The sequence below is a fragment of the Lissotriton vulgaris genome, chromosome 5, assembly GCF_964263255.1.
Source record: "Lissotriton vulgaris chromosome 5, aLisVul1.2, whole genome shotgun sequence".
NCBI lineage: Eukaryota > Metazoa > Chordata > Amphibia > Caudata > Salamandridae > Lissotriton > Lissotriton vulgaris.
Genome location: NC_141693.1, coordinates 2,028,661,060 through 2,028,673,270, shown reverse-complemented (window position 1 = coordinate 2,028,673,270; position 12,211 = coordinate 2,028,661,060). Strand labels below are relative to the sequence as shown.

General features: G+C 46.1%; 1 protein-coding gene across 10 annotated transcripts in view; it reads left to right on the top strand.

Annotated features, from left to right (window-relative positions):
* Nucleotides 1-12,211, top strand: part of GOLGA2 (golgin A2) — a 375,277-nt gene that overhangs the window by 40,114 nt on the left and 322,952 nt on the right. For 4 of the 10 annotated variants that reach the window (XM_086924921.1, XM_086924914.1, XM_086924915.1 and 1 more), the window contains exon 3: nt 9,287-9,367. The exons of the other annotated variants lie outside the window; for them this stretch is intronic. In XM_086924921.1, coding sequence (XP_086781047.1) covers nt 9,287-9,367 — 81 coding nt within the window. The remainder of the gene's footprint in view (nt 1-9,286; nt 9,368-12,211) is intronic. 10 annotated transcript variants of the gene reach the window in all.

The following is a 12,211-nucleotide window of genomic DNA, read 5'->3' as shown; positions in this document are numbered from 1 at the left end:
AAAGCGGCAGATCAATAACCCGAATCCTCACGTTCCACTACGCTGTACAGTGTCTCAGCGCCCAGTTCGCTATGCCCAGTTTTGTTGTCGGGCCTCCGGTGCAACAATGAGCCCAAGTGCGGTCAGCCTGACCTGAAGATGGCGGCCCGAATGTCCGCAATGGCGCCGCAGGGGGTCCGCTCTCTGTCGCAGCCGATGTTCGGGCTCCTGCGCAATGCCAAGTCCCCTCTCCCCTGGGGTCAGCCAGGCGGCGGCAACAGGGGATCCTAACAGTACCACCACCTTTCCCCGGAGAACATAGGACCTACCGGCCAGTCGCGCCGAAAGCCCCGGGCCTCCCAAGCAAGTCACAGGTCCGACGTGCAGTTCAGGGCCCCAGCGCCTCAAGAAGGGAGCCGTGGACCATAGCTCCGATGCAGCCGCCAGTGCATACGCCAGTAGGGCACAGGGATGGGTCCCGGTAGGCAGAGGGGGGGGCCGCGCCGCCCCCACGCGATCCGCCAGGCAGAGCCGGAACGTACCCGACCAGCAGCGGCTCCCGAGGCCCACAGCCTCGTGGCAGACCCCGGCCTCTCCTGACCTCCGCCGGCCGATCCTCGTCGTATAACAGAACCAGCAGCAGCTGCGGTCGCGGCAGTCGGGGCTCCGTGTGCGGGCACTTCTGGACGGATTTCCCTCAGACTTGAACCGGAAGTGTAGGATCAATGCCGGCACATAAAGGCGTGAGTTTGAAGCCGCAACCACTCCAGCATATAAGGATTATGAGCGGATAATTCACTCCAGGGTACAGGAGCCTCACCGTCAGGCGGCCATTCTGTGTGCGCGCCCTCTAGCGCCCCGCCGTCCGCCATTATTAATGAGTTGCACGGCTCTCTACACACCAGGTACCTGCCTCGCAGTCAAAAATCAAGTCCTCCCGAGAACTCGCTGGCAAATTTAATTTCCAGCGCCTCCAGCAGATGAGCAGGGCGTGACCACGGAGAGGAGAGGGCCCGGGGACAGCAGCACAGCGGGAGGGAGCAGGGCACAAACACCTCTTGCTTATTGCTACTGCCGAAACTTGCTACAAACTACTACAGCTATTAAATGAAGGCATGGCAAGTGTTTACCTTTGGATAAATACAGTCTGCCGCTCACTCTGGCACTTACTGATGATCATGCAGATGCCGCAGCCCTGTGGGCTGGGGTCAAGTCGCGCTGCCAGGGCAGGATCTATTTGCATCGTTTTGACCGCGGCGGCGATGAGCAGCTGGCTCTCAGCGTAATTCCCTTTTCCTTCCACATTTGACTCTCACCCCCCACTGACCTTAGACCAGGGTTCTCCAACCAGTAGTTTGGGGGCTACTGGTAGTTCACAGCACCCACAAAGTAGCTCTCCGAGGTGAAGCAAAACGAAGCCAATCTCAGAGTTTCCGTTTATATTAAAGAAGGCAGCACTGCTCATTTCACTACCCTTAGGAGTTACAGACAGCCAAACCAATGGCAGGGCCTGTTGATAACCCTCACACACACACACTGTGGTGGCCTATCAATCAATCAATCATTTATAGAGCGCACTTCTCACCTGTGAGGGTCTCAAGGTGCTGGGGGAAGGGGTGTGGGGAGGATTTGGGCAGCTCAGGACATTTGAAAAGCCAGGTCTTGAGGATCTTCCTAAATGCTTTCAGTGTGGGGCTTCATCTGATGCTGAAGGGGGATTCGTTCCAGGTCTTGGCCATGATGTGTAGGAGAAGGATGTGCCTCCTTTTCTGGTTCTGTGGGTGCAGGGGGTTTCAGTCAAGGCTTGGTCAGTGGAGCGGAGGTTTCTTTTGGGGGTGTAGAAGGAGATTCTTTTGTTGAGGTATTGCAGGCCGGTATTGTGGAGGGCTTTATAGGTGTGTGTGAGCAGCTTGAAGGTCACTCTTTTTTTTCGACGGGGAGCCAGTGGAGTGCTCTTATATTCTGGGTAGTGTGGTCTTGTCGTGTGATGCTGAGGAGGAGTCTGGCTGTGGCGTTCTGGACAGTCTGAAGTTTGTGGAGTAGAGATTTGTTGATTCCAGCACAGAAGGTGGTGCCGTAGTCCAGCCTGCTGGTGATGAGTGCATGGTTGACGGTCTTCCTGGATTCGGGGGCGGGGTGGGTCCTTTCGAAGGTCTTGCTGAGTATGCAGAGGAGGTTGAAGCATGTGGAAGCTGCAGCGTTGGCCTATGGGTCTGCCACATGAACTATCTTTATGCACTTTATATCTACCTAAGAAGGAGATTGGCCATCTTATCCGCCCTGCTCGATCAGTCGCACTGTGTGTGACATCAAAGAATAGTAGCAGCAGTAACCAGGGCTGACCCACCAAAGGGTGTGACTGCAAGAACTAGAGTGAAAATGTGTTATGTGGGAGCATGATCAACCAAAGAGCCGAAGAGAACAGAGTATGCATCCAGGGCAGGGAAAATTAAAAGCATCACATTCATCTTTGTGTGGGTGTGTGACATTGTGTCCTTCCCAAATAAACAGTGTTGATTCCTTAACACCTTGGCTGCTAAGGGTTTTCCCGTTCTGTGCTGAGTTTGGATGATTCCCATTGTTCATGACAAGGTCAGCTCGTCATAAGCGCAGCGCAGGTAACACCCATGACGAGCTGACCTTGTCATTAGCATGGAAGGGGTTAAAGCTACTTCTAGCGTCAAGGACTGCCAAATAAGTATGCTGGACTCCATCATAAGATTATTAACTCTGACGCAATTGTGCCCATTCATGGTATAATTCTGCCATAGCATTAATATTTTCGTCCTTGACTATTTTGGGCATGCAAGTCTAGAAATCACAAACTTGTTGCCATTACTGACGTATTAAGAGCATGACTGATCTGCTTTTAGCCATTCCTGACAGAGTGGCAACTGCTTCTCCCATAATAATGGCCATAACTGATGTATGTTGGGCATCCAGCTGTGGCGCAGAGGTAGCCCTGGTTTAATGGTGGGCATTATTGGCATAACAGAGACAATCTTAGTGTTATGGGGAGGAAGCATGGCCTATGATTACAATATCTGGGTTTTTGAAGTATAATTTGTCCATGAGAGGCATTTTTACACGGCGGTACTCAATGAAAACTGAAAGCTGATGTTTAGGGACTGTATTTTTTAACTATGAAAACTGATTTGATTTTTAAAGGAAAAAATTATGCTTTTTCAGACAAGGTTTTCCTTCTGGAAAATTGAGTTCGATTGCTCAAAGTGGAAAGGGATTTTGATAGAAAAATGTGTGTATTTTCAGAAACTAATATACTGATGACAAAATATTGCAATTCTAAAACAGATTTAAAGTTGTTAGCTGAATGATAATTCAATTTGAGTTGGGGAGACTTACTGCTGTGGTAATACCCTTTGTGGCACACAGCATGTGATGATTTGAATTTTACTTGATTACAAGCATTTAATATTGATAAATGTTTTCCTAGCATTCTGCTGATCACTTCACCTGGAATTTTTGGGTGGTTACAACTGATAATTGTGGTAAGGATGGTCATAGTGTAATGTTAATACATATCATCAGCATTTTACAGTGATAAAATATGCTAGTAGCTCAGCAGGACATTTCTTGAGCAGAATTAGGTCTCACTACAGAAAAGGTTGGAGACCCCTGATTTAGACCATAACTCTGTCACAGTACTGTAAGCCTCAAGTGCTTCTGAGTGTGGATGGTTGACTTGATGCTCCGCTTCCACGGGTCGCAACCTTCTACACTTAACTTTTGCACACTGTTCCAGGGCGACTGTCCTCTCTATCCACCGTGCCCCCTGACAAATGGGGGTAACGAACAGCAGCACACAAGGAGATGGCTTCTCCAGGTCACAGCGCTGCACAGGGCAGTGGCCCTCTTCTGTCCCAGCGATACACACGGCAACAGTCCTTAATCTTCACCACAGCCCCACCTGATGTACAGGGACTCCAAACCACATCATATTGGGTGATGGCCCTCTGAGTCACAGCGGTGCACCAGGGCCAATGCTCTTAATCTTCACCGCGGCCTCACCTTGCTTATGGAGGCCTGGAATAAATCATATCAGGTGACAGCCCCCTGGGTAACAACACTGCAGAAGGTGACGGGCCCTTCTGTCACTGCGGTTCACCAGAGTGATGGCCCTTAAACTACACAGTTGCCCCCACCTGGCATATCTTGGTCTTGAACAACCCCACACTGGTGGATTGCCCGATCAGTGTAAAGGTTCTAAGGTGGACTGGAATGTAGCAATCCACTTCAGGGTTCTACTCGACATGATCCCCCACTAGACCTTGCTGCCTCCTGGCACCCTCCTCCTCAGAGGGTCCTCTGGCCTCGGCAGGCAGATGCCAGTGTTCAGGCTCTGTGGCAAGTGGTCTTGATTCTCCTGGTTGATGTTTATCACCCAGCTGGGAGGCTAGCAGACCGCAGTCCCCAGTCATGGTCACAAGAGGCAGAAGTTGTGCTGAGCTCCCCCTCGCTCCAGTTTCACAATTTTGGGAGGCTCAAGATCATCTTGTATATTTTTTCCCAGATATTTATTTTAGTGCCTTAGTTTTTGAAGTTCGTATTGTGAGGGTTGCCCATTTTGAAGTGCCCACTTCTTTGTCCAGGAAGCAGTTTGTCACAGCAGAAGCCACATCACTTTTGTTAGCCCCCAACACGGGCCTTGGGAGGGACGAAAGGGTCACACCTGGATATCAGCCTCACTGATATAGTGAAAAAGTCACAAAGGCCTTCAGTCTGCCAAATGTGCCTAGACCCACTGACTAGTGACCTTTCTATGGTCAAAGAACCCTTTTTGAAGAGCACAAAAGACTCTGGCTCTCCCGTCCACCTGTGTGTGTCTCCTACTCCGCTCAGGAGTGTAGAAGATCCACAAATATGTCTGGGATTGCCCCTTCACCTGCCTTTCAAAGACCATGTGCTTCCAATATGGAACCCATAGACATGCACACACTGTCCCACTCACAGGCGCACACACATTACAGCGCACACCCGCTGCTACACACTCACTGCACAGTGCTTCGTACTAACATGGTGTAGGCCAAGGTCGAGTAGAGAGCACAGCAGCAGGACTTTACATGAGTGGGCCAGCAGGCCTCGCTCCAGTGACGCAGGTTACCACTAAAAGGGAAAAGCTTGGTGCGCCCCTTCTGGTAAAACTAAACCACAATCTGTAAGACGGACCTGGGTCATGGCGTGCTTATGAGATATGGTTTCCTCCCATGAAGAATCGGTACCCAGGATCCAGTTATCACTGCAGCTGGGGCACTCGGCCAGGGGTACACATTCATCACCATGCAGGGAACTTTCCTGTCCCACCGCCAACTTAATTTTTAGTATCCAGTTTGAAATTCTTTCTCATTTACATAGCATTTTAAAATTTGCACTCCTACATTTTGCTTAATTATTGCTCCCAAACTGAATGAGCAATAAAGGTGCCTTTAAATCTTGTTATCTTGTCACATTTGCTCGGCTTTCAGAGTCAGAGGTCAAGTACATTACAGTTAGGTCGAGCAGATTTCTCCGGTTACTAGACCTGCAGGTGAGTATATATCTGGTAACATTTATTTCTAAACTATTACAGGCCTACTGAATAGGTGTTCTAGACCCAGCTTAAGACCTGCTGGGGTAACCCATTTCTACCTTTGGCTATATGCCCTGCAAGTATCGCCATTTTAACTGAACCTGAGTGTGATGCAGCAAATGTGCTTTTGACCAGTCCTTTACTTGACTTTTCCATGTTTTCCTCCTGGTTTTTTTTTTTTGTCCTGCACCTTCCTGGAGAGTCCTACCAATCTACTAGCTTGCCAGTCTTTTAATTGGCAGTGTGCTACATACAGCCTTTGCAGCCACTATTTCTAAACTGGGCGGACATCTTTGAATGGTATTGTCCATAGTATATCAGGCCATGAAAAATCTAAAATGTTTACCATACCTGCTGGTTTAGCAAAAATAAATCATTCGCACATCACTAAGGAAAGTGTTCTAATATTTAAATATTAAAATCTTCACACTTTGGAGCTACCAAAGCAATGGGCCTTCCTATCTGCTATTTTTAAAATGTGGGTACTGTTAATTTACAAGCTATCTATAATTTGTGTGCAAGGAAAACAAAGTGGCATCCTATAGCCTTCCATTTCACACTCCCATGTCAGTCAGTTCACTTTCCAATATCTATAACTTTACAGTCATAGAAAGAAACGTTAACACTAGGGTGACCAGATCTAGAGAACCAAAAACCAGGACATTTTGAAAAAAGAGAAGGACTACTATTTTTCATCCACGGAATGGCGCAGAATGAGCGCTGTCATCAACATAGGATTAGAGAAGATGCATTAAGAAAATAAATAAAATGTAATTTCTGTACGCAACATCATGCTATTAATTAAATTGTTTACTTATAACAGCTGCTAACCAGCACAGTTTTAGAACACCCAAAAAAGTCTCACTGTTTTTAGTCCTCCCCCTCTAAAAACCAGGATATGCGTCAAGATTGCCGAAATCTGCCGGGACAGCCGATGAAAAACCGGGACTTTCCGGGCAAATCCGGGTCGTCTGGTCACCCTAGTAAACAGTAATCTCCAAGATGAAATAATCAGCTATTTGTGAGAAGACATAAGCTAACATTTGACCTCTGACTTTGAATGCAAAAGCAACAAAATATTTAAACTTTGATGCTCATTCACTTTCTTTGATTATTTTATTGATTTTTAATTAGCAGATACATTAGCATTACTGTCGCAGGGTTAGCCAAACTCCGTATGTATTACGGTGAATACAGGTACATGAGATATATGTTTAGCTGAACCCCTCTACATGGCTTGCAGGAAAAATAGACCCAGGATGATCATAGCGAGTGGGCAAATAGATTTTTCAGGCCTGTGTATCATTGTTTTAGCGTCCTATGATGGCCAACATGGCATGATGTTGGCCACCTCTTAAGCATTTGAAGATAACCACCCAGTCTGAAGTTAACCGAGTCCCCATCGTGAAGCAGTATTGTGTGACAAAACACATTGATCAGTTTGACCTCCTCAACCCTCATCAATCAAGCTTCCGAGCAAGACATAGTACGGAAACGGCTATGACGCACATAATTGATTACGCCCTCCAAATCCTTGATCACAACGATTCCTGCCTCCTCATCCTACTTGATCTATCCTCAGCATTTGACACTGTCAAACATGAGAATCTGCTGGAGCTGTTAAACACCAGAATGGGTTTATCCGGAACTGTTCTCAAATGGTTCACTACCTTCCTACATAACCGGTCTCAGAAGTTCAAGATCAACAACGTGTTGTCCTCATCTGTGCCTGTAACATTAGGCGTTCCGCAAGGATCTTCCCTATCCCCCACATTGTTCAACCTAGTCATGGAACCACTCACCACCTTGCTTCAAGCATCTAATGCACACTTTCACATGTATGCCGATGACACTCCACTCTACCTCAAACTCCAATCCCCGGAAGACATCAAACTTCTGAACTCCACGCTCAAACTCCCAATCATGGTTGGCCGACAATCACCTCAAACTAAATGCTCTGAAAACTGAGTTCCTTCTGATCTCACCTCCTGCGAAAATCGCCATCACCCAAACCTGGCTCAAGCACCTAACTGCACTCAATGTCCAACCCACCATCGTGGACTCCGCGAAATCCTTAGGCATCACACTTGACGCCAATCTCAACATGCAGCAGCACATTAGCAAAGCAACCAAAGGAGCTAATTTCCAAATCAACACTTTGAGGAAACTTAAACCCTTCTTCCCAGCTAAGGACTTCCAAACTGCTGTACAATCCCTAGTCATCCCATGCATAGACTACGGAATTGTGGCTCTCAGCGGACTCCCCCTATCAACAACCGCACCCCTAAGAGCCTCCTTGAACGCTGCAGCGAGACTTATCACTGGATCAAGGAAACATTCGCATATATCCCCTGACTTAAAATCCCTGAACTGGCTGCCGTTTGAAGCCAGAATACAGCTGAAAATCGCCTGTATGACACACTTGGCCGTACACCACAAGTCACCCGACTACCTCACTCAAAAGCTGACTATATCAGGAGGCTCGAGATCCAATAGAAGCACAACAAATCTCCTCCTGAAACCTCGAAGATTCCGGAAGGAAAAAACATACAAACGCTCCTTCTCGGAACTGGCACCCAGGATCTGGAATGCACTCCCTCCTGAAACCAGGCTTATCTCCTCCACTGCATTTTTTAAGAAAGAGGTAAAAGCCATCCTTATGGCTAAATTCACCTCAACTCTATTTTTATTGGATCGAAGACTTTGCACCGTTTTTGTATTATTGGTTATCTGATTGTCTTTTTGTATTATGTTTTTATCTGATTGCTATCTTATTTTGCTATTCACTTACTACCGACTACTATATTGTACCCAATAGTTTGTTTAATCACCCTCTTGTTTCCCCTAGCCCTTGTTTTCTGTAAAGCGCTCTGATATCTGCAAAGATCTTGTTCGCGCTATATAAAACTTTGAAAATAAATAAAATTGTATTTAACGCTTCAAGATGATGTTGCTTCTAAACATAACTGCGGTTTTGAAATGATTCACTACGTACAGTATCCTTACAAGACTAACACCTACTGCCATGTTTAATTTATTTTTATATTGCAAGCATATGCCCATGATGTTTAGATGGTGGCATGTTCTCTTTTTTTCTACATTCATTCTAATGTCTTCCATATGTTGCTGAGTTTGTTTGTTTTATTTTGGTTGGATTATGGGGTGAATCACTAAATGGATGCATGAGTGAAAGGATAAATGGAGACTTACTGAGTGTCTAAACACACCTGTGACTGTGGAGGCACTTTCAGTTAGAAGCCAGATCTATTTGCAGGGGGAGGGGATTTTTACCGATGATGGTAATAGCCAAGAATATGTGACAACTGGCAACCGCTGCACATCACTGAAGAGTCATGTCGAAGAAAGCTTGAGTTTTCCCCCCATAACTAAAACAAAAATGAAAAAAGTACATGTCTCAGTTGTGGAGAGAGTTTTCTTTTAAACATCTCTACTCTTGACATTTGTCTTCATACAATATGTGGCTTCCTCCAGGCCTGTAGTGCCATCCTCTGTGGATTACTAGTTTGCTGCTTCAGGCGCTTGTTCTTTACTGCGCAATCTCTTTTAATGTACTCTCTTTTACTAACCACAGATCTGCTTGCTTCCTTAGATATTTTGTCTTTTCTGTCTAAGCAGCTTTCTCCTGCTTTCCCTGTCCTGCTTTTCTGCGTGACTTTCTGAACAGTCTGGTGGCTTTCTCCCTTGATTTTCTCTCTTTAGATTCATGCCTTTCTGAAGGGTCTGGTGTCTGATCTTCATAGGTCCAATGGGCTAGCCGTCCCGTCACTGGGCAGCATGAAGGTGAGGTCTGCACAGGTGCAGTGACGTGCATGCTTTTGGTCCTGCCTTGCCCTGCTTGAAATGTCTCTCCATCTTTAACTTTGCTTGCTGCATGTATTTTTACTGCATTCTTGTGTGTGTGGCAGGTGATTCCCTGGCTAGCAAGCGTTTTGCCCTGTATGAGTAAGAGCAGCGTAGCTCTTTTGTGCAGGTTATGAAACTTGTCTCATGCCTTTACTGCTGCAAACATTGGTTCGTCTAGTTTGTATGTCTTGAGGGTAAGTACTGTGAAGTTGCAGTTGGGCAAGAGTGTGTGTTCTGTGTAGATGTTGTCTGGCACATCGATGCTTGTTTGTGTATCATGATTGTAAGATCTGTGTAGCGGCGGCTGGCTGGCTGTGTGTGTGTGTGTGTTTGATTATATATATATATATATATATATATATATATATAATCTCTGTAGCTGCTGTCTGGAGCCCCGGTGCTTGTTTGTATCTCAGCATGGTAAGTGTAAAAATAAGAAAAGCATGGCAGCAGACGTTTTCAGTCAATGCTCCCATGATCAGGAACAGCCTCCTGTATCCATGAGGACCGCCCCAATGCTCCTCCAATTTAGGAAAGACTTGAAGACTCGCTACATAACAATGCATCAACCATCTACAACCCAGCATTCCCTCCTCCTTGACCATGTACAGCACTCCACTGCCTCTTAGCGAGGTTTGCAATATAAAAATACCCTCTACAAACATATACATACAGGTTCTGTGAAGGGGCAGCTGGCCAAGTGTCTGTGTGGGGTGTGCAGGCCCTTCACCACAGAGGTTTAGGGTTTAGGCTTGCCAAGTGCCCACACTTCTAAGAGAAAACCACACACGGTATTGGTGGAAACAGTGTCGCACTTCAAGAAGGGTGTTATCAAATTAGCTTTCATCTCTTCACATCAAATCAATTCTGATAGGTGCCACTCGGGTGAGATACCCCACTACCCAGAGTATCAATTACAACAAGGCACAAATTACTTATTCAAAATACACAAGAGACAGGACCCCGGCACTCTTAAGTATTTCGTGTACAGTTTGTAGATATATGTTTATAGCAAAGGAAACACCATAAGATAGAGCGAGAGAGACCTTCTGTCAAAGGAAATTGGTGTACAGAAAGATTGTATAATTCAGCGGTGATTTATTTCTCAAAAAAACACATAGGTTATGTCTCCAACAGTCTAAACAATAACAAAAGTACAGATTCTGTAATGTATTTAGAATTCCAGTTCCTTGTCTTTGTAGCACGGATCAGCCAACGCGCTTTTCATCACCACCGTGACTTCCTCAAGGCTTAAATTGTAGTAGTATATGAGCTTCAGAGAATATTCCAATTGAACTACTGTGGATCCTTAGTCAAAGCTAGTGGCGGACAGGCTTATATTGTAGGTCACATATGACCCTGGATTCTCTCTGTTATCCGTGCCTTCCTTCCCTGATACGCTGAACGTTTAATCGATGCAGTGTTGTCCTGCTCCGGCGATGCCCAGTCATGCGTGGCATGCAGTCATTTGCCCAGCAATTGATGTGGGCAGGTTGGTTTCTAAATTTCGATGCCCAGAGCGTACTTTTGCTGACCATTCTCTATTTCTGAGAGAAAGCAACCCAAATATCTCCACTCTTCGGTTGTAAGAGTTTGATTTTTATACATGGCCACTTGCTGACCCTTACAGTGGAAGTTCCAGGCAGACACTTTGTTCCGTTATATGCAGATCTTGTATGTGTGAAGGCAGGGTGCAGAATGACGCCTTCAATCATTTGGCTATAATTACAACTAATATTACCAAATGCTTCGAATCACGCCACACATGTGAAAACAATTATTGAGAAAGGTCTCCAAAATGAGGGTGAAAATATAAAAATGGAAAAGTGACAACGTATGTAGTTATGAGATACAATAGTTAGTAGAAGGTAGGGGTGGGAAGCAGTGTGGGCGACAAGAATATATAAAAACAATTGGTCCAGCAGCACCCCCTCAAAGTAAAGTCAGAATGCGGGAGGAGCAGCTGGTGGGGCGAGAGGAGAAAAGGACAGATATCAGATACTGAGGTGCAGAGGAAGGAAGAAGTGAGCCAACAGGGCCACAGGGCTTAAGGAAGCTTAGTGTTTGGCGGGGTGTCAGTATAAATTGGCAGCAAAGCAGTATTATAGTATTGCCCACCTTGAACCACATGAAGTCTTTAATTAGATGAATCGTAATACGTGGCTTTCCAATGCAGATACAATCTTTCAAATTAGTTGCTTTCGAAGAGTTTAATCTGAAGCAGTAGTATTTCAAACCAAATGGTTTCACCCAGCACCTTGAGACCCTCACGGGTGAGTAGCGCGCTTACTATTCCCTGGTTGATTGATTGATTTATTCGCACAAAGTTGTATGTGCAGACTGTCTTAAGTTGTGAATTTGTCACAAGTGAGAGCTTTCACTGGGCTGTGTTTGTATGCCGTGTCCTACTGTGCGGCCAGGCAGATCTGGCTGGGCTTCCGTTTCTGCCTGACTGCTATCGTCCATCTTATGATATTTGCTGCTACGAATCTCATTTCCCCCCTATGGTTGTACTTCCAATGTGTACTTGCATAGAAAAGACACAGGTCAGGCTGCATCCTGTATCTTCCACCCACAGCGATTTGTTCAGAGCAATGTATGTGCACTGTATTGGTTCAGTAGGGACCACTGCACAGTGTGGCGTTATTTGTAGTGGCTCCTCAGTGTGATTTATGCCTCCCACTCTCTGTTTGTACTGGCTCCTCAGCTGTGCGGTCTGGGCATTGGGGCCCCTGTCTCTCACTCTGTTTGTACTGGCTCCTCAGCTGTGAGGTCTGGGCA